This window comes from Myxocyprinus asiaticus, chromosome 34 (genome assembly GCF_019703515.2).
Source record: "Myxocyprinus asiaticus isolate MX2 ecotype Aquarium Trade chromosome 34, UBuf_Myxa_2, whole genome shotgun sequence".
NCBI lineage: Eukaryota > Metazoa > Chordata > Actinopteri > Cypriniformes > Catostomidae > Myxocyprinus > Myxocyprinus asiaticus.
The window spans coordinates 26,923,763-26,945,114 of NC_059377.1; the positions used below are offsets into that span (position 1 = coordinate 26,923,763).

At 38.8% G+C, this 21,352-nt stretch overlaps 3 protein-coding genes across 9 annotated transcripts in view; 2 read left to right on the forward strand and 1 right to left on the reverse strand.

The window, feature by feature from the left end:
* Positions 1 to 1,267, forward strand: part of kiaa0319l (KIAA0319-like ortholog) — a 41,628-nt gene extending 40,361 nt beyond the window's left edge. For all 4 annotated transcript variants that reach the window (XM_051671390.1, XM_051671394.1, XM_051671392.1 and 1 more), the window contains 2 exons: positions 1 to 89; positions 187 to 1,267. In XM_051671390.1, coding sequence (XP_051527350.1) covers positions 1 to 89; positions 187 to 383 — 286 coding nt within the window. In that variant the 3' untranslated portion in view covers positions 384 to 1,267. The remainder of the gene's footprint in view (positions 90 to 186) is intronic.
* Positions 1,268 to 1,421: 154 nt separating this feature from the next.
* LOC127425445 (uncharacterized) lies at positions 1,422 to 5,384 on the reverse strand. Of its 2 annotated transcripts, none has more exons than XR_007894619.1 (2): positions 3,766 to 5,384; positions 1,422 to 3,485 (listed from the first exon to the last, which is right to left on the reverse strand). XR_007894619.1 is itself a non-coding variant. In XM_051671466.1 (2 exons), exons 1-2 carry the CDS (start codon positions 4,231 to 4,233, stop codon positions 2,797 to 2,799), a joined length of 693 nt encoding a protein of 230 aa, XP_051527426.1. In that variant the 5' UTR covers positions 4,234 to 5,384; the 3' UTR covers positions 1,422 to 2,796. The 2 variants fall into 2 exon arrangements, 1 of the variants encoding a protein (XP_051527426.1); XM_051671466.1 differs by having other exon boundaries at positions 4,230 to 5,384.
* Positions 5,385 to 7,151: 1,767 nt separating this feature from the next.
* Positions 7,152 to 20,930, forward strand: cap1 (CAP, adenylate cyclase-associated protein 1 (yeast)). 3 transcript variants are annotated; one of them, XM_051671433.1, is made up of 14 exons: positions 7,233 to 7,318; positions 9,502 to 9,582; positions 12,112 to 12,219; positions 13,055 to 13,155; positions 13,242 to 13,319; positions 13,754 to 13,897; positions 14,255 to 14,340; positions 16,753 to 16,858; positions 16,964 to 17,138; positions 17,617 to 17,789; positions 18,167 to 18,290; positions 18,400 to 18,482; positions 18,686 to 18,829; positions 19,740 to 20,930. In XM_051671433.1, the coding sequence occupies exons 3-14, from the start codon at positions 12,114 to 12,116 to the stop codon at positions 19,821 to 19,823; spliced, it is 1,404 nt and encodes a 467-aa protein (XP_051527393.1). In that variant the 5' UTR covers positions 7,233 to 7,318; positions 9,502 to 9,582; positions 12,112 to 12,113; the 3' UTR covers positions 19,824 to 20,930. The 3 variants fall into 3 exon arrangements, with proteins under 3 accessions (XP_051527392.1, XP_051527393.1, XP_051527391.1); XM_051671432.1 differs by lacking the exon at positions 9,502 to 9,582 and having other exon boundaries at positions 7,152 to 7,318; XM_051671431.1 differs by lacking the exons at positions 7,233 to 7,318; positions 9,502 to 9,582 and adding an exon at positions 10,804 to 10,852.
* The last annotated feature ends 422 nt before the right edge of the window (positions 20,931 to 21,352 follow it).

Below are 21,352 nucleotides of genomic sequence, written 5' to 3' on the forward strand. Positions count from 1 at the left end.
AAGGAAAAGCAAAGTAAGACGAAAGAGTCGTTATAAAATTCTGGAGAGAGATGAGCAAGAGCCTCTGGAATTACAGATACCAAGAGCAGGTAATAAAAAGAATTACCATTGAAACTAATAAGTAAGACTGAATGCTAATGTCTCCATAATGAGGACACATCAGCTCGTCCTTTTCTTTCCCTGCAGGTCGCCTGAAGCCAGTTCCAGCTCCTACATCTTCTGCTCTCATGCACTCAGATTCTGATCTGGAAAGTGATAACGGCCAGGCAGGTATCCCCTGGTCTGACAGAGAGCGTGGAAAACTTCTGCCACCTCAAAATGGATCTGTTCGTAATGGCCAAGTCCCTCACAAACCTAAAAAACAAAGGGAAGAGCTGCTTTAGCATATGGAAACCTTATTATTGCACCAATACACTGTTTACCCCTCATTAATGTGTCACTAAAGACCTTTAGAAGGAACCTGCAGGACTTGAAGGTGACCCCTGCAACTGCTTCCCAGGGTTGAATCCCTGCCCATTCTGAGCCAAACAGAAAATATGTTCATACCCGAATGGTGGGAAAAGACCCAAATATTGCTTTAATAACAGGGAATTTATCCCTTGGATTCTGTCTGTACAGAACCTGCCAGATCTATAGAGCCATGCACCTCAAAAGACATTGAGAATGTAGCTGCTTTACTGCTGAGAGTGAATATAAGTACAGATGACAACTGGAAAAGTTTTAGCGTATCAAAACAGCTCTCTGAGAAAAACATTTTCCCACTATTATGTCACATCACACAGAGATAACTGAGCCTGCCTCACTGTCCTCTCCCTTCAAGGCTTCCTAATAAGTCAGCCTGTCACTTCCAAACAATGCCCGGCACATCTGTTGACTTTTTTTTTTTCTTCTTTTTAAAATTGTTTTATTATCCAGATAGTGAGTCCTAACAACAATGCCAAGTTGTATGACTGCATGAGAAGGTTTTGTTTCATTGTTTGTTTTGTATGCTTTGCATGTATTAAATTGAAATTGTGTTCTGAGTTTGTGTCTCTGCGGTCTTGTTGGATGAATGTGTATGTCAGAGGTGGGTTTTTGCCACTTTAAACACCAGCAGAGTATACTGAAGTCTGCAGCAAAATAGCCATGATTGTCAAGGTTAGAAAGAGGCACATCATACACTGGATTAATGTATTGGATGTAACACTGGGAACGATAACTTGATTCACTGGTTTTGAGAATGAATGTGACAGGACTAAAACGGTCTTGCTTATTTCTCACCTCAATATCTCAAACCCAGATGACCTTTTACAGTCATGACATTTTTAAATGTATTTTAGTCAGCAAACCTTAAACGCACGTTTTGTTACACCTGGCTTGCATTGGTACTGCATTCTAAATTTTTTTGTAGTTCTTATTTTTTGAACGATTTTAAAATAGTTTCTGCACAGCCTTTTGAGATAAGGCACTCCAATTCTAATGTTCTTTGTATTGGTTTATTATAAAGGTCTGAATGTTAACTAGATGATGTGTGTGTGCAATCGCCCACATGTATTGCACATTGTAAATGCATGGGTGTTTGAACCACCTATGCCAGAGACTTTTTTTTTTTTTATCCATGTTTTTTGTTGTTGTTTTTTAGTGAAGGATTCCATGTTTCATGTGACTTCTAAAACAACAGGATTAAATAAAATTGAAAATATATTTACAACTTTGTCTTTATTTTTTATGAAACCCCTTTTTCTGACCTAAATGGTCAAATGGCTTTATTGTCATTTTTTTAAACAATTTACAGCAGGTACAAGACACAGTAAAACGAAACAACATTCCTCCAGGTCCATGGTGCTACATAAAAGAAACACATAACTACATGAGACTACACAGAACTACATAAAGTACACATGTGCAAACAGCGCAAGACAGTACAATAATTACTAAAACAGGACAATTGGTATCTACACCCAAGGGTGTAGATTTGGCTTGAACATTGGGGGGTTGCAATGTGAAGCCTTTACCCATGTTTCCATTGATCATGGTATAAATACTGGGGGGGTTGTACTTGCCTGTTTTGATTATTGGGGGGTTACATCCCCCCCGGAACCTACATCCCTGGCTACGCCGACCAGTATACAGTTCTGGTGTGGAATAAAGTGCAAAAGGATATTACAAAATAATGATAAATGCTGTAAAATGTGAACATAACACACTAGTTAGCAGCAAAAAATGCAGTTGGTCAATACAGTATTTGTTTACAGTGTTTTAACAGCAATTTAAGAAAGAAATGTGCAAAGAGAGTGGAATGGTGTTCAGTTGAGTAACACTGTGTGTGTGTGTGTGGGTTGTTGTCAGTCCAGTCTCTGTGTACTGAGGAGTCTGATGGCTTGGGGGAAGAAACTATTACACAGTCTGGTGGCTTTGTGGATACAGCGTGTGGTGTAAATGTCTGTGATGGAGGAAAGAGAGACCCCGATGATCTTCTCAGCTGTCTTTACTATCCGCTGCAGGGTCTTGCAATCCAAGATGGTGCAATTCCCAAACCAGGCAATGATGCAGCTCCTCAGGATGCTCTTGATAGTCCCTCTATAGAATGTGGTGAGGATGAGGGGTGGGAGATGGGCTTTTCTCAGCCTTCGCAGAAAGTAGAGACGCTGCAGGGCTTTCTTGGCTATGGAGCTGGTGTTGAGGTATCAGGTGAGGTTCTCTGCCAGGTGAACACCAAGGAATTTGGTGCTCTTGACGATCTTCACGGAGCTGTCGATATTCAGGGGAGAGCGGTCGCTCCTTGCTCTCCTGACGTCAACAACCATCTCTTTTGTTTTATCCATGTTCAGAGACAGGTTGTTGGCTTTGCATCAGTCCATTGCCGCTGCACCTCCTCTCTGTATGCTGTCTCGTCGTTCTTGCTGATGAGACCCACCACGGTTGTGTCATCGGCGAACTTGTTGGTGTGATTTGAACTGTTACCAGATTGAACAGCAGTGGACTGAGCACACAGCCCTGAGGGGCCCCAGTGCTCAGTGTAGTGATGTTGAAGATGCTGCTTCCGATCCGGACTGACTGAGGTCTCTCAGTCAGGAAGTCAGGATCTAGTTGCAGAGGGAGGTGTTCAGGCCCAGCAGGCTCAGCTTTCCAATCAAATGCTGAGGAATGACTGTGTTGAATGCAGAACTGAAGTCTATGAACAGCATTCGAATGTACAGTACATGTCCTTTTTATCCAAGTGGGTGAAAGCCAGATGGAGGGTGGTGGTGATGGTGTCATCTGTTGGTGCTTGGGACGATACGCGAACTGCAGGGGGTCCAGTAAGGGGGGCAGCAGGGTCTTGATGTGCCTCATGACGAGCCTCTCAAAGCACTTCATGACGATGGATGAGAGTGCGACGGGACGGTAGTCGTTGAGGCAGGACACTGAAGACTTCTTTGCCACGGGGACGATAGTGGTGGTCTTGAAGCACATTGGAACGACAGCGCTGCTCAGGGAGATGTTGAAGTGGACTGTGGTTCCATCTGTTTGAAATTAGTTTTCTTAACTTAAAATTACTATGTAATCTTAACACAAACACTTAGTGTAGAAAGAAGCTAGTTGAATAGGGTAAACCCAACAAAATTAGAAGTGTCCATGCAACTCAAATCTCTTTTATTTTTTATTTACGAACTAGTGAAAGTGAATGTTAGCATGCTAAATACATGCTGGATGAATGTGTAACATAGTGTAATTAGTAACTACGCTATGGTTAGCAAAGCAACTGCTCAACAAAGCACGCAATCAATTTCATGTGCAACATACCTGTCCTTAAGCTCCACTCTTCACCATAATGTTAACCTCCAAAACTCCAACATAACACCCCCTTTATATTCATCTTGCACAAAAACAAATTATATCACATATTTTAACATTTACTCTCCCTATCGTGTCACATGAAAAGCATGCTGGAAATGGAAATCCCCAGGATTTCATAAATGCTACATTAAAACCTCAAAAAGTATTAAGGTAGTCCCAACTCAAATGGATTAAGTAAACTTCAATTTCACAAATTTAAATGGATAAAATGCAATGAAATCAAATAGTGACAAAATGTTCTAGAACTGTGTTGCTTTAGTTCATTTTAATTAAGTAAATTGAACAAGCAGCAAAAATCCTTTTTTTGAGTGTGGTCAGCTATGGTTATAAGTAGCTGAGTACCTGGTTTCTGTCATCTATACTAACAAAAGTGTACTACAGTTTACTAGAAATGCAGTGGTAATGCTTACCCATGCAAGTATCCAGTGAGAGGAATATATCTTTGGAAATTTGTCAGTGAATGGACAAAGCCACTGTGAAATTTTTTGAAAACTGTGGCCTTTTTATAGTTAGTAAATTCAGTTACTTGTAAGTCTATACACTGTTAAGTAAGAGTGAAATTGCGACATGCACACTTCCTGTTCGAGGTATTGCAGCACGAGTATTCATGCTGCATCCCAGATTTCTGTTCCCCTCTTGAGAGTACTGTTGGCTTCAAAGGAGTCAGTGCAGGGAGGTAAAACTTACAGAAGTCAAGCGCTATTTCTCATTATTACACAATTATGACACATTTCTTATATGGTAGACTGAGGTAATTCAGATAATATTATTCAACAGTTAGTTCCGGTCCTCAAATCTAATTAGGCAAGCAACGTATCAAGAGTTTTTTTTTAGCATAACAGCACTGGGATGCTTCACTATTTGTTTCACTTTGCTTGTCTGTGTTCACGGCTTTCCAAACAGTGGTGGGGATTTTGATTCATCATTCATTTTGATTTAGTTCACTGATTTGTTCATTGGTCCTTATTCTTAAAACACAAGCAGAACAAATTTGTGTGTAAATTGTATCGAATGGGACGATTTACGTAAGAATCGTTTTACTAATGATTCACACAAAAAATGTTCCACTTGTTTTTCATGAATAAGGCCCAATTACCATTTCTGCAGATTACATCTTTAGGCGAGTATGGGGCGACAAAAGAGCATGTTTTATGTTATGAGTGAGTCACTGACCTGTTAAAAAGCACTAAGTCCTGTATGACCAAAACAGTGAAAGAATGAAAATGATTCATTTACCTAACTTTACAAACGAAACCAAGCTTGTCTGTGTTCATAGCTTTTCAAACCATGGTGGGGATTTTTAATTCATCATTCATTTTGATTTAGTGCACTGATTTGTTCAGTGACAATTTCTGCAGATTACATATTTACAGCAGTTGGTGACACAAGAGTGTATTTTATCTTGAGTCATTTACCCGTTTAAAAACATGGAGTCATTCACAACTGAAACAGTGGAAGTGAATGAGAGTGATTCTTTCAAAAACACTGATTTGTTTACATATGAAAAACGGAGTTGTGCTTGATGCAGTTGGCTTCTTTTTGTACTATTTTTCGCTGGCCGCTTGTCTGTGTTCACAGCTTTCCAAACAGTGGTGGGGATTTTTGATTCATGATTCATTTTCATTAAGTTCACAGATTTTTTAAAGGAATAGTTCACCCAAACGTGAAAATTCTCTCATCATTTACTCACTCTCATGCCATCCCAGATGTGTATGACTTTCTTTCTTCTGCTGAACACAAATGAAGATTTTTAGAAGAATATCTCAGCTCTGTAGGTCTATACAATACAAGTGAATAGTGGCCAGAACTTTGAAGGCCCAAAAAGCATATAAAGGGAGCATAAAAGTAATCCATAAGACTCCAGTGATTAAATCATATCTTCAGAAGCAATTTAATCGGTGTGGGTGAGAAACAGATCAATATTTAAGGGTGCTTTCACACTAGCACTTTTGGTGTGCACCCGGGGTCGAATGACGTAGAAGTTCGTTTCGTTTGTGTAATGTGAACGCTGTTTTCCAAACTCAGGTGCATACCAGCGAACCGCACCCAGGTCCACTTGAAAAGGTGGTCTGAGGTACGGTTCATGTGAACTCTGGTACGGTTTGCTGATAATACGAATGCAATCGTACCAAATCACGGAAGTGAACCTCTTGTGATGACGTATAATTCGCGCCTTTGCAGGCTCACAATCACAATTATTGTAGTATAATGCATTTCTCATACCTGCTTGTGTCCATAAAATCCCCATCAGGGAGTAGCTCACATTATTCATATCTCTTGCAACGCATCCGCGGGCTCACGGCAGACAAACACAAATGTTCATCACATCATTGCACATTCAATGAATCCGTGGCAGACAAACACATCTGGTAAATCCAAAGAGACAAACTTTAATACTTCACTTAACACAGTAATGTTTTCTCCAGTTGTTACCTAGTTACAGTGGTAAACAGCTGCCGCTTGTACTCACGTTGATGATGCTTCGGACCCAAATAATATGAGAACAGAGACCAACGGGGGCAGTGGGAGGGGGAGGAAACAAACTCGGGTTCGGTTCAAGCAATCGAACCATGTGTGAAAGCAAATTTTTTACTATAAATCTCCACTTTTACTAACCCTAACCCTTCTTTTTCTTTTATTTTTGGCAGTTCACATTCTTTGTGCATATCGCCGTGCAAGGGAAGATTATTTATAGTAAAAAAGGACTTAAATATTGATCTGTTCTTACCCTACCTATCATATCGCTTCTGAAGATATGGATTTAATCACTTTTATGCTGCCTGTATGTGCTTTTTGGAGCTTCAAAGTTTTGCTCACCATTCATTTGCATTGTATGGACCTACAGAGCTGAGATATTCTTCTAAAAATCTTTGTTTGTGTTCTGCAGAAGAAAGAAAGTCATACACATCTGGGATGGCATGAGGCTGAGTAAATGATGAGAGAATTTTCATTTTTGGGTGAACTATCTCTTTATTTGTGTAGATTTCATTTTTACGCCAGTAGTTGGTGACGAAAGTATAAGTGAGTCGTTAACCCATTAAGAAACAGAGTGGTTCGCAACCGAAACAAGGAAATGAACGAGAGCGATTCGTTCAAAAACACAGACTTTTTTTCTTTTTTCTTTTTAAATCGAACGAAATACCTCTGAGAGTATACTTTTGACGGCCGAGAAGAAATGCACAAATTGTAAAATTTCGCCTAAAACGTAAGTTACTCAATACTAACCAACCCCCCCCCCCCCCAAAGTAATCTCTCTTCACTCTTCCTGCTTCACCCTTTTTCATCACGCTTTCACACAGATCGTCGTCTCTCTCTCTCCTTTGTCCTTATAAGGAAGTGGAGCAGTTGTTGTAGTTTGGGCGGAAACGGCGCGCGCGGTGACAGCTGGGAACTTCAACACACTCATACCGGAAGGCAACGCAGACTGGGAGCCCGTAACACACCCATTCAACATCAAAAGACTACCTAGGACCACTTAAAAACACTTCAGACATTGACGGTAAGGAGAAAACCCTCTCAAATGCGTTATTTTTGTTGAGTGACTTGCCGCCGAAAATCTTTAAATGACAAAGCGCCTTTATGCGTATCAGTGCTGCCGTCAGCCTGCAAAATAATGACAACTGAAACGGGCATCGGTCGTTTATACATCTCCTAAAAGCTTCCATTAAAATGACATGAAGTCTTATGAATGAGAAGTGTTTTATTTGCATGCACGCAGATTTAATCGCAATTGTGTAATGCGTCGGCTAGAAAAGTTCCTGATCTTTCATAGCTCAGATGAAGGGAGTGGGCCAGGCGATAAAGTGCAGGAAATCAGAACGCAAGCTCGTTATATTGTTTTTAAGCATTCACCGACTGCGCGAGCGTGTGCATTGCAACCCGGCTGGCCTGATTATTCAGTGAAATCACATCACATCAAAGCTGTTGGCTTGTAATGTAGCCTATTGCAATCTTATTAAAGGTGGCCTGTGGTTTGCATTACATGCCAGGAAACCCAGTGGTCTGTTGGTTATATATGTCTATACTGTGTTTAATGAATGTGGCACGTCTAATCCTGCGCTGTGCCGAGAATGGATGCGGTATGGCCTAGTTTTCCTAGACTTGAAGCACAAATGACCTGTTTTTATGTCGAAGCACCTGGCTCAGCTTTTGTCCAAATGCTAGGACAGCACCCTGTTTACCTTATCTGGTTTTGATATGTTGTTTATCTTTAGGATGTTGCCAGGAATTTATAGCAGGTGTAATTCATTGCATTTCACATTAATACTAGTTCAGGATTTTGTGTAGTTGCTCTTAGAAATTCTCTGGGGGGTTGCAGAAATGTTGCATTTGCACATTTACATGGGTTCTGCTGGATGTTTTTTCTCTTTATACTATAGCATGCACAGACCACATTTAATGTAACCCCACATTATAGTTCCTGTGTTAAAAGTTCTGGATCTAGAACCTAGTATCTGGAGTAATATTCCCTACTCAGTCTGTTTTTCCAGAGAAATTAAAGCTGGTCTGAAATTGATTCCTTGAGGCAATTTGACTACTCTTATTTGAATGTTGTGAAAGAAGAGAGAGGAGGACATTTGACTTTTTTTTTTTTTTTTTTGGTTTACTTTTGCCATTTTTGCTAACATTAAGAGGTGTTCAATCTATTTGGCAAAAAGGTTTTTTTTTTTTTTCTCCCTATTTTTATTTTTCCTCCAAAGCTGAAGATGCTTCTGTGATTTATAAGTCCCTGATAAATGTTTTGTTAATTCCAGTTGCCTGAGCATTAAAAAAATAAAAACTTGTGGTCACAGAAAAATATATTATTATAACCGTGACAATTTATCTGTAGACTAGGTTACACTAATGCAATTTTCACATTCAGTACTACTATTATTTGACATATCAGACACAGTACTGCAATTACGATGCAGTCAAGTGTTATTTGAAATTCCATAAGGAGTTACAATTAAGTAGCATTTTCCCTGTGGTTCTTATTTAGAAGCAGGTGATCACTGGCTCAAATGGATACCTGTGCTTTCCCCCGAAGAGTCATTTGGGTGAAAGGCGGAATGAGTCAGTCAGCCAGCCAGATTAATGTATCAGGTTTCTCTTATGTAATGCTACCTGCATAGTGTGCGCACGCGCATGTGTACATACATGCTGTAAAAAGAGAGATAATGGACGAAAGCTGCTCATAGAATGCAAACAAGGCCTACTTCCTTTTTTTTTTCCTCTCTCTCTCTCTCTAACTTAGTGGGAGTTGGCTATCGACACACTTTACCAACATGTTATGACACATTCTGCTGTTTAAATATTCAATTTAGCATTCTCACTAGCCTCCTTACTGTGTGCGTCTTGATGGCAGTTTAAACTGTACTGTTTTAGTCCTGATTTTCGATTTTAAACACGTTTTAAACACGCTTTCAGTCGGTTAAAAATTGTAATCTAATTAATAACATGAGGTGCTGATTAATTAATCGCATACCAATATTTACTGAGAAATAAAGGTAATTTAGAATAATTAAAATGATTATAAATATAATTTATAGGCCTAATAAATATAACTCAGAAAATTCAAACAGTACTTCATACTGCAACGTAAAAATATTAGACAGTACAAAAGATTGCTTTAAAAGTGAAAATATTGTTTGTTTTATTTCCATATTGTAAAACGTATATTCCATATATTACAATGTACAGTCAGGACTGCTAAGAGTACTACTGGTGCCCCCCTGCCCACCCTCCAAGACCTGTACATCTCCAGAGTGAGGAAACGTGCAGGTAGAATCACTCTGGACCCCACACACCCTGCCCACTCCCTCTTTGAACTGTTGCCCTCTTGCCGGCGCTACAGAGCACTGAGCGCCAGGACATTCAGGCACAAGAACAGTTTGTCCCTCAGGCTGTTTTCCACATGAACAATTAAACTTCCTCAGGACTCCCCCATAGTGCAATTATGTAAATACATGTATCATGTACATATGTAAATTCACATATTTAATTCAATAACTCTACATACCCCTACCTTGCACATATATTACCACTTGCACATGTACATATGCCATTCTGTTAAAGGTCCTATTATTTGTATGTCTATTTATATTCTCACCTTGTTTTATACTCTGTCTCACTGTAATGTTCTGTGTGCACTTGTTTCTCCTATCACCAAAAAAAAATTCTTTGTGTACGTGAGACTACTTGGCAATAAAGCTAATTCTGATTCTGATATTATTGAACATAACCCTATTATTCTCTCTGCTCTATTTTTAATTGTTGGTCTATGTACCCTTTGGTTGCATCATGTCTCACTATTTTCCATCGCCTCTAGTCATAAGTGTTTTTAGGACACTGTGTCAAATTTTAAAGGGATAGTTCACCCAAAAATGAAAATGTTCTCATCATTTACTCACCCTCATGCCATCCCGGATGTGTATGACTGTATTTCTTCTTCTGAACACAAACAAAGATTTCTAGAAGAATATTTCAGATCTGTAGGTTCATACAATGCAAGTGAATGGTGACCTAAACCTTAAAGCGCCAAAAAGCACAAAGGCATCTTAAAAGTAATCCATATTACTCCAGTGGTTTAATCCAGTGGTTCTCAACCCTGTTCCTGGAGGCCCCCCAACAATCAAACACACCTGATTCAACTCATCAGCTCGTTAGTGGAGACTCCAAGACCTGAACTGGGTGTGTCAGAAAAGGGAGAGTTACAAAATGTGCAGTTTTGCAGGAACAGGGTTGAGAACCACTGGTTTAATCAGTGACCACGTTTATATGCACTGAAAGCGGGTTATTCCAGTGTTTTTGCAGTAAGTGGCTTTCTGAAACGTCATGTAAATTAGAGTGCCAATTTTCTTACGCTGTTTAAGGGTTTAAGAGAAAGCAGTTTAACGCACCTAGGTTTCTTCCGGAGAAAGCTGCTTATGTGGCCATGTAAACACATGCACTGCATTCTAACAGGTTTTTGAAGAGTGCGCATGTGCGTGGAACAGACCGAATAACAAACGTCATAGTATGGAGCCCAACAACAAGTCAACAAAACATTTCTGTGAGTACAGCGGGAAAAGCACATACACAGTTAACTATACCCGTTTATAAACACCACTGTTAAATATTGACAGTCCCTCACGTTTGTGTATATGCGCTCATACATAGAGGAAATCCAGGTGTTTTACATTAAGGGAAACTCCACTATAGTGCAATTCCGCTGCAGGCCATGATAGAAAGGTAATGAAAGAAACACAGCAACAACTATGGAATGTCTTGAAATAAAGTGAATCAGCAGAGAATAAAATAGTGAAGTCTTCCTCGGATACCTTGTTTGTTATTTACACAAGTGTCACAGGGAAATTACGTTACTCTGGAGAAAGCTGCTTACTGACCGAGCTGCATGTAAATGGGAGTAAAGAGTACACTGCTTATACAGTGCATGTAAACGTAAACGCTGTTTTCTTGCAATACACCGTCTTCTCGCAATATCCTGCTTTCTGGTGTCCGTGTAAACGTAGTCAGTGTCCTCTGAAGCGATCTAGTAGATTTTAGGTGAGAACAGACTAAAATATAACAAATTTTTCACTGTACATATTGCCATTGCAGTCTCTAGGCACGATCATGATTTCAAGCTCGATTACACTTCCTAGTGCTTGATGTATGTGCAGAGTGCTAGCTGTAGATACAGGACATGTAATCGAGCTTGAAATCATGATCGCCAAGAGGACTGCTGATGTCAAGATTTATAGGGAAAAAGGAGTTATATTTTGGTATGTTCTCACCTAAAACCAATTGGATCACTTCTAAAGACATGGATTAAACAACTGAAGAATTTACTTTAATAAATGAATTTTCATTTTTGGGTGAACTATCCCTTTAACGTAGTTTGAAACTTTAAAATTTTGCACAACTGGAGCGCTGACTGCCCCCTACTGCATCTAGGTGGTATATTAAGCTGAAATTGCTCTGATGGGAGGAACGTTAATTATTAGGGAATTTGCGTTCAGATTGAGGGCGTGATTAATTGCGTGAATTTTTAACGAATAATTTATTATATAATGAATCGCACTTAACTCATTAAATCAACAGCCCTAGTTTTTCTACACATCACAAATCCATGTTTACCATCTATTAACTTTTTATGTAAGTTGTTGCTGTTGCTTTTTTGTGTTTCTGTTATTAATGAGTGTAAGTGCGGAGGTCAAAATTCAAGTACCTGTATATCCTTTAATGTTTAGGTTGCTGCTGTAAAACTTCAATGTTTTTGTCTAATGGAATTAGTAATTGAGCGGGCTCTCTTTCTTTCTTACTGTGCAGGCATGGCAGAGCTGACGGGTCTAGTGCAACGACTGGAGTTGGCTGTGGGCCGTCTGGAGGCCATGTCCAGTTCTGGGGGTGGAGGAGGCCCTGCTGCCCCTTCTGGAGGTAATGAAATCCTAATGTAAACCAAATCTGACATAATGGAATAATTAGTGGTGCTTGTAATGGTAGGTATCACTATTACTATCTGCACAAACAAATGTTAAACTTTGGCATGTTAATCGTCCTGCACCCCTTTGTGCTACAAGAATATCTGAAATCGTAGGATTTGATAAGGAGAGGTTGCTATACATTTATTAAAACCTATATAATTTTTTTTATTCTTAAAAATTTCATTAACTAACATTGAAGGAGTAACTTGCACCATATCTAGGGACCAGTACCCAAATTGAAGACAAAGGTATGAGACCCTAAACAGATAAGGTAGGATTATAGAGTTCGGGGCCTTTTACACCGAGCATGTTTATGCATCCGTTGAGTTGTTTAACATTTGTTTTTCTATGTGTAAACAAGGTAGACAGACACCTTTGAGCATTGCGCCACATCTCAATGTTTTTTCAGCGTCTCATTCAGGATAGTTGTGTTTCTCGATGACGTGCCATGTTAAAAATAACTGTCAAATATGAGAATACCTGACATATTTGGTAACAGCCCCTTGTTTCTGTAATACAGCTTGGGGGTAGGCTCTTTGGACTCGGCCATCGAGTGACCACCTAGAAGCCACTAGCAACCTTGCAGAACACCTTAGCAACAGCTTAGCAACTTCTCAGAACACCTTAGCAACCACAATGCAACACCCCAGCATTGTGGTGGCGAGTTTTGCATTAGAAAGCACCCTTGAAATTTTTTTAGAAAATGTAGAAGTCTTGTAGCATGCAGGAGTTTTCCTTTTATAATGCATAATATGAAGCCATGATTCTAATGCTGCTCTTCTTTTCAGTGGTGGCAGCATATGTTGAAGCCTATGACAACTTGATCTCTGGCCCTGTGGCTCAGTACGCTGCCCTCAGTCAGAAGATAGGGGGTGATGTCCAGAAGCACGTACGTAATGCAACACTGGCCCATATGGATAAACACTCCACTGGGATGCCTCTTCCATGTTCCTTATCCTTTGTTCTGTTTTATAGGCAGAGATGATGAAGCAAGTGTTCTCTATTCAAAGACAGCTTCTGGTCACCGCTTCCTGCTCTCAGAAACCTTCTGATGTGAGTATCCCTTCATCATATAAGTCATTAATGTAATGGTTAACATTTTCAGAAATGTTAAATTAAGGGATAGTTCACCCAGAAATAAAAATTGTCATCATTAACAAACTCTCATTTTTCCAAATCCGCATGCATTTCTTTCTTCTGTGGTATACAAAAGGAGATGTTAGGCAGAGCAGCCTCAGCCACCATTCACTGTAATTGTATGAAAAAAAAAAAAAAAGATTCAATAAAAATGAATGGTGACTGAGGCTGTTAGTCCATAACATTGAGTAAATGACAGAATTTTCATTTTTGGGTGAACTGTGCCTTTTAATATTAGCCACTTCATATACTATATTTGACACCATCGTCATTTTTTATTTATGATCTCATTATCTCTTTTCTGTCTCTTCCTGTTTTTCTCAATTTATCTTCCTGCCTCTGGCATTTAGTCTATCCTGACTTCTCTGCTGGCTCCTGTATCTAAAGCGATCCAGGATGTGCAGGCGTTCCGAGAGAAGAACCGCTCCTCACCTTTCTTCAACCACCTCTCTGCTGTTAGTGAGAGTGTTCCCGCCCTCGGCTGGGTTGCCATGGTAAGGGGGCAGAGTCTAAAACTACAAGTGCATAATTTTTTGCATTTTCTGTTTGTAATTAAAGTAACAATTCACAGACTTCTACAGTGAAATGAAGTTCTGTGACAAATCATTTTTCTCATTCTGAGGTGTGACCACATTTCACTGCTTTGAAAAAATTCTGGGTTTGGTGTTTTGTATATGTTAAGCTTGCATACATTGCTTATGATTTTGCAAGGATGCATCTATAGTGTTTCAGAAACTTTCACTGCACAAGCAAAAGTTACTGATATTGCATTTCTTTTATTGTTACACTGACTACCTAATTTGTTCACACTGAAAAGAAAAGTCATAAAATATTTCTTTTAAATGTATTAGGCCCCAAAGCCAGGCCCCTATGTGAAGGAGATGCAGGATGCTGCCATGTTCTACACAAACCGTGTGCTCAAGGATTACAAGGAAAAGTATGTTATAATGGTGTAAAGCAACTTGCCTTTAGACTAGCACAGGGGTTCCGAACCTTGTTTGTGTTTTTTTATTTACTTAAAATTCCCCCTGATATTTTTAGTAGTCAATAAATAGCTATAATGAATTTCATATCTTTACATGTTATCACAGTTAATTAAATTAAAAATCATAAATTATAGCATTTTTAATTGTTATAATATATATATATATATATATATATATATATATATATATATATATATATATATATAATTACACACACACACACACACACACACAGTTCTGAAAAAATTAAGAGACCACTGCAAAATTATCAGTTTCTCTGGATTTTCTTTTTATAGGTACGTGTTTGAGTAAAATTAACATTTTTGTTTTATTCTATGAAGTACTGACATCATTTCTCCCAAATTCCAAATAAAAATATTGTCATTTAGAGCATTTATTTGCAGAAAATGACAACTGGTCAAAATAGCAAAAAAGATGCAAAGTTCATATTCATTTTTAAACAACACAATACTAATGTTTTAACTTAGGAAGACTTCAGAAATCAATATTTGGTGGAATAACCCTGATTTTCAATCACAGCTTTCATGTGTCTTGGCATGCTCTTTACCAGTCTTTCACATTGCTGTTGGGTGACTTTATGCCACTCCTGGCGCAAAAATTCAAGCAGCTCGTCTTTGTTTGATGGCTTGTGGCCATCCATCTTCCCCTTGATCACATTCCAGAGGTTTACAATGGGGTTCAGGTCTGGAGATTGGGCTGGCCATGACAGGGTCTTGATCCGGTGGTCCTCAGTCCACATCTTCATTGACCTGGCTGTGGCATGGAGCATTGTACTGCTGGAAACCCCAATCCTCAGAGTTGGGGAACATTGTCAGAGCAGAGGGAAGCAAGTTTTCTTCCAGGATAACCTTGTACGTGGCTTGATTCATGCGTCCTTCACAAAGATGAATCTGCCCGATTCCAGCCTTGCTGAAGCACCCCCAGATCATCACCAATCCTCAACCAGATTTCACAGTGGGTGCGAGACACTGTGGCTTGAAGGCCTCTCCAGGTCTCCGTTTAACCATTAGATGACCAGGTGGAGGATCGGTGATGATCTGGGGGTGCTTCAGCAAGGCTGGAATCGGGCAGATTCATCTTTGTGAAGGACGCATGGATCAAGCCACGTACAAGGTAATCCTGGAAGAAAACTTGCTTCCTTCTGCTCTGACAATGTTCCCCAACTCTGAGGATTGTTTTTTCCAGCAGGACAATGCTCCATGCCACACAGTCAGGCCAATCAAAGTGTGGATGGAGGACTGCCGGATCATGACCTTGTCATGGCCAGCCCCATCACTAGACTTGAACCCCATTGAAAACCTCTGGAAATTAATCAAGAGGAAGATGGTTGTTCACAAGCCATCAAACAAAGTCACCCAACAGCAATGTGAAAGACTGGTAAAGAGCATGCCAAGACGCATGAAAGCTGTGATTGAAAATCAGGGTTATTCCACCAAATATTGATTTCTGAAGTCTTCCTAACTTAAAACATTAGTATTGTGTTTAAAAATGAATATGAACATGTTTTCTTTGCCTTATTCAAGGTCTGAAAACGCTGTATCTTTTTGTTATTTTGACCAGTTGTCATTTTCTGCAAATAAATGCTCAATGACAATATTTTTATTTGGAATTTGGGAGAAATGTTCAGTTTACTCAAATATACCTATAAATAATGTGTGTGATATGTATGTGTGTATGTATGTATGTATGGTATGTATGTATGTGTGTGTGTGTATATATGTATATGTGTTGGGTTAAGTAACTAAAAAGGGTAAACCAGTACAAATTACAATAAATAAAAATCAGATTACTTTACTGATTACCTCATTGAAAAGTAACCACGTTACTAATTACTTTTAAATTACTTTCTAAAACACTTCACAAACCTTTTTTTATTTTCAAGCTCAAAAAAATTCAAAATAATGTCTATTTTTTCCTTGTTCATTGTTGCACAACCTTCAGCTGTCACAGAAAAGCAAACAGACATACATATGAACATATGAATTCACATTTTAATTGCACTACACATATTTTTGTTTTTTTAGAAGTATTCGTATGCTAAGTAATATACTTAAAAGTAATTACTTTCAATGAAAGTCAGTAACTAATCTGATTACAAGAAATTAAAATGTAAAGTGTTAACTACTTTCTGTGCTTAAAAGTAATTGGATTACAGTAACTAATTACTTTATAATCCATTTACACACACACACTTTTTTATGCTATTTAATTCAGAATTGGCATTTCTATCATCTCACGAACCCCTGCAGTTCCATTATGAATCACAAGGGCTTTGCCAAACCCTGCACCAGAAAAATTTGTGTATTGGTAATTTCATCCATTGTATTGTGTTTTTTTTGCAGAGATAAAACCCATGTGGACTGGGTCAATACCTATGTGTCCATTTGGACTGAGCTGCAGGCCTACATCAAGCAGAACCACACCACTGGACTGAGCTGGAGCAAGACTGTGAGTAACCTTCTTGTGTGTTTAATTTGTCCCAGACTACAACATTTCTAAACACAGAAACTTTAGAGGTTGGATTATGAAGATTGTATTGTTTCGGTTTCACAGGGTCCGGTTGCTTCAGCCTCTGGAGCTGCACCCAGGGGAGCAGCACCAGCCCCACCTCCCCCAGGCCCCCCTCCACCCCCCATGGACTTAGACAAGTCATCAGGCGGAGACTCTAGACCAGCCAATTGCAATGCTCTTTTCGCTTCCATCAACAAGGGAGCTGATATTACTAAAGGTTTTACATACATTCCTGATATTGATATAGTGCTATACATGGATACTATAGTGTGTTTGGGGAAGACCAGGTTTGCACAAAATGTTAATTGGGACTTTTACAGCTTTATAATGGCAGATGGAAGGCATGTTGCTAAAACATTAAACAGTCCTTTTGGCTGATAGGAAATTATGCAGATTTTTCCAGTTGATTTGCTATAATGGGAGCATCAATTACATACATATTTCATTACAGCCTTCACTGCAAAAGGGGCACAGTTGAGTCCTTGACTTGTACATATACATGTATGCATTTGGCAGTAGCTTTTTATCCAACGTGACTTGCAGTTCATTCAATGTATACATTTAATCAGTATGTGTGTTCTCTGGAAATTAATCCCATGAACTTGGTGTTGCAGAAGCTATACTTTACCAGTTGAGCTACAGCAACATTTATTGACAACTTGTATCCCTGTCTTGTCTTTTAACCATTTTTTAAGGGCTGAAGCATGTGTCTGATGACCAGAAGACCCACAAGAATCCTACCCTCAAAGCCCAAGGAGTTCCTGTGCCCTCTGGACCCAAACCCTTCTCTGCTCGCCCCACAGCAGCTGCCAGCCCAGCCCGCACTCTGCCCCCAGTGCTAGAGCTGGACGGCAAGAAATGGAAAGTGGTAAGTGAGACAGTATGACTGTTTATGTCTGTGTATGCAGTTAAAGTTGTATTTGGGACCAACATTTTTAGAGAGGTATTTTCCATCTCAATCTGGTGTATGTATATACTTACCAATAAAAAAGCTACTTTGTCTGTACTTAACTATAGTTTGGGACATAAATGTCCCTAAAAGTGAGCTAAATCTGACAAAGTCACCCTTTGGGGACCTATACAGGTTTCTGAGTGTTTGGTTTAAAGTTATGGTTGGGATATAGCAAAAATGTCCTCTGTATAGACTATTAAATATTACTAATAAAGTGAAACCTGTGTGTGCATCATTGGAACATTTAACTCAGCCTCTTGTTCTAACTCACACTTTGCCTTTCCCACTCTCAGGAAAATCATGAGGGTGCCCAAGGCCTTGTGATCAGTGACACAGAACTCAAACAGGTTGTTTATGCCTTCAAGTGCAACAAAAGCACTTTACAGGTGAAAGGAAAGATCAACTCCATTACTTTAGGTATGTACACATCACCACCATCTGCTCACTTAGATTCACTTAGTTCCATATATACGTATGAAGAACATTTTTCTCTTTATTTCATGCTTTTCTGGCTGCTGCTTTGCAGATAACTGCAAGAAAATGGGGCTTGTCTTTGATGATGTTGTGGGTATTATTGAGGTGATCAACTGCAAAGATGTAAAGGTCCAGGTGTGTATACTTGTGCTTTTAACTCTCTGGAGTCTAACAGATAGAGATGTTTTGTTAATCTTAATTTTTTGTGTCCTCGGTATGAATTTGCTTGAACAAGATTAGACGTGTTGAGACTATCCTTTTCCCAACTTGCTTGGTTTGGTACACCTTAGCACTCCTCTTTTGTCCCTGCTTAATTGTTATTGGACTTGTCTCTCCAGGTTATGGGTAAAGTGCCAACCATCTCCATCAACAAGACAGATGGCTGCCATGTTTACCTGAGTAAGGACTCCCTGTCATGCGAAATCATCAGTGCTAAGAGCTCTGAGATGAATGTTCTGGTGCCCAACAAAGATGGAGAATTTGTGAGTAAAGGAGAGAAATGTCCATGAATATAATAAATGTTGGTAATTGTATTGAATTTAGCATTTCAGGTTCTGATTCATTTAATTAAAAATGAGTCATTAGTTTGTGAATCAGACTACACTATGTTGTTGTGTGCAACCAACGAGGACAGCACTGTTGTCGACAATTTTCTTTTGGTTGGATTTTAGGACTGAATGCACATAGCTGTATATAGAGTTAAAGGATGCTTCCTTTCTATTTAGTTAATGACTTAACCTCCAGTGTGTTAGACTGGTCTCAGAACAGTTCGAAATGCACCTTATTTTCATCCTAACTCCATATAAAGCCTCTGAAAGCAAAATTTTTCAGCTTTTGGATGAACCCATTGATTCTCAATGCGATAATGCACAGTAAATAAAGGATTTCTAATGAAAACCTTGTGCTGTCGTACACATTAGTGTACATTGTGTTTAGCAGCATTACGTTTCATGATAAATCGCTAAAATAAAATAAAAAAATGGCATATCAGGTGAATCTAGAGACTCTAATCTTTTGACTCAAACAGGTTTCAATGTAAAAACTTAATTAGGTTTCTTACCAGATGTAGTTTTGTTGGTGTTTCTCCCAGACAAACTTTGCTGTGACCGGCGCCGTGTTGTTTGGTCACATGAACTTGTTGAAAGTTTAATCCTTTACCGACAGCCCAGAGTTTCCTGAACCGAGATCAGTCGGTTTAAATGAATTTAAATGATGCGTTGCGTATAGCAAAGCCAAAATACAATGTCCGCACGTGTATGCGGGGTTGCACAAGGTTAAAAAAACAAAAACAATACCCAACCCTGATTATAAAGTAGTCTTTGACAAGTGTGAGAATGAGAGTGGGCAGTTTGCTTATTGAAGTTTCTTATATTTCATATTTTTTCCCTCCAGACTGAGATCCCAGTCCCTGAACAATTCAAAACTGTATGGGATGGTAGCAAGCTGGTCACCACAGCAACTGAGATTGCTGGATAAAGGATCAAGCTGTGCGAGATCACCCCCATTACAGTGTCCTACCTGACTGACCAATGAGCTTGAATGGAATACCAACCAGATCCACACTCCTATCAGCCAATCACAGCTGCAATTGTATCTTCCTTCTACTAGTGAAATGACTGCTTGCTTTACCAGAAGCACTTGCTCAGCCAATGGCAGGGACCCATTGTTTTTTATTTTATTTTTTTTTACATTTGATAAAACAAATAAAAAAGAAATTGATTGCCAACAGGTATTTTGATGATTTTGTTTGTTTTTATTCTTACATCTGTGCTAAGCAAAATAACATGTAAATGGCCAACAAAAGGAAGTAAATCATGTTATCATATCTGTGTATTGGGTTTTGTATTTTGTCTTTTACATTTTCTGGTCAGGAGGGGGCATGTGTTGGGGAGGTCACCGCAGTTTCTGTTTGACATATGCAATTCAGATCTGAAGCACACCAATGTCTCTCTAGATGACCAACTCAGACATTTACTGTAACTTTATTAATTTTTCTAGGGATAATTATAATAAAGATTTGTGTCATCTTAGAGGACTAATTGGAGGCAGCAATTAGTTACGTGCAGGATCACATTTATATTTTCGATCATAACACAAACAAAATATTGTGTTGGTAAAAAGATAGTTGCTATAGGAATTCTCTCACTTTTCATTTCATAATGGTTTCCAGAGCACATGGCACATTTCTTGTAATATGAATAAATTAACATTTCATAGTTCATGATGGAAAGCTTTTTGATGTCTTGAGTATTTTTGGCATAAACTGGAGAAAGATACATGTTATGATGATTATGGTACTGTCCATGTTGAATTGAGGGCTGCCTTGTTTGATATCTGATGACTATCTGCTGTAATAACTTGTACAGATACTGGCTTTGTGAACTATGTCCACCTCCTGCTCTCTTCACATGCTTTAAACTAGTTTATGCTTTGATTCCAACTTCTAATCTAATCATTCCATAATATTGAGGCCATGAGATGGAATTTCTTGTGTACTATTTGTCTTTTTTCTCTTATTTGGCCAAGAATTGGTTTCATTAGTACTGGAGAACAAACGTCATTAAAACATTGCAATAAATAACACATCTCTTTTGGTGAGTCTTTGATGTGCTTTGTTGGAGAAAACTGGCAGGTGATTTTAGAAGCAAAAGTCAAACTTCCTGCATTTTCAAAGGCTTAAAAGATATTTTGTGGTATTGATAACCTTATAATGGTATTACAAACCTAAATAAGCTTATTGCCATGAAGACATTGGATATTACAACCATTTTACCTAATGACAATTTTCAAACAATCAATAAAAATACTCTTAAAGTTCACTAAACTTGATGAGTCAAACATTTTCACAATGCTCACAAATCGCACTTGATTTGTTTTTCCAAAAACACCAACATCAGCCTTTGTAGAGAGTCCTCGCATCCATTATGTGTAGACTCTAAAACTGGGACGTTTATGCAAATAGTTAGTATGCAATTACTCCATGTATATTATCTTTCAGAATAGTG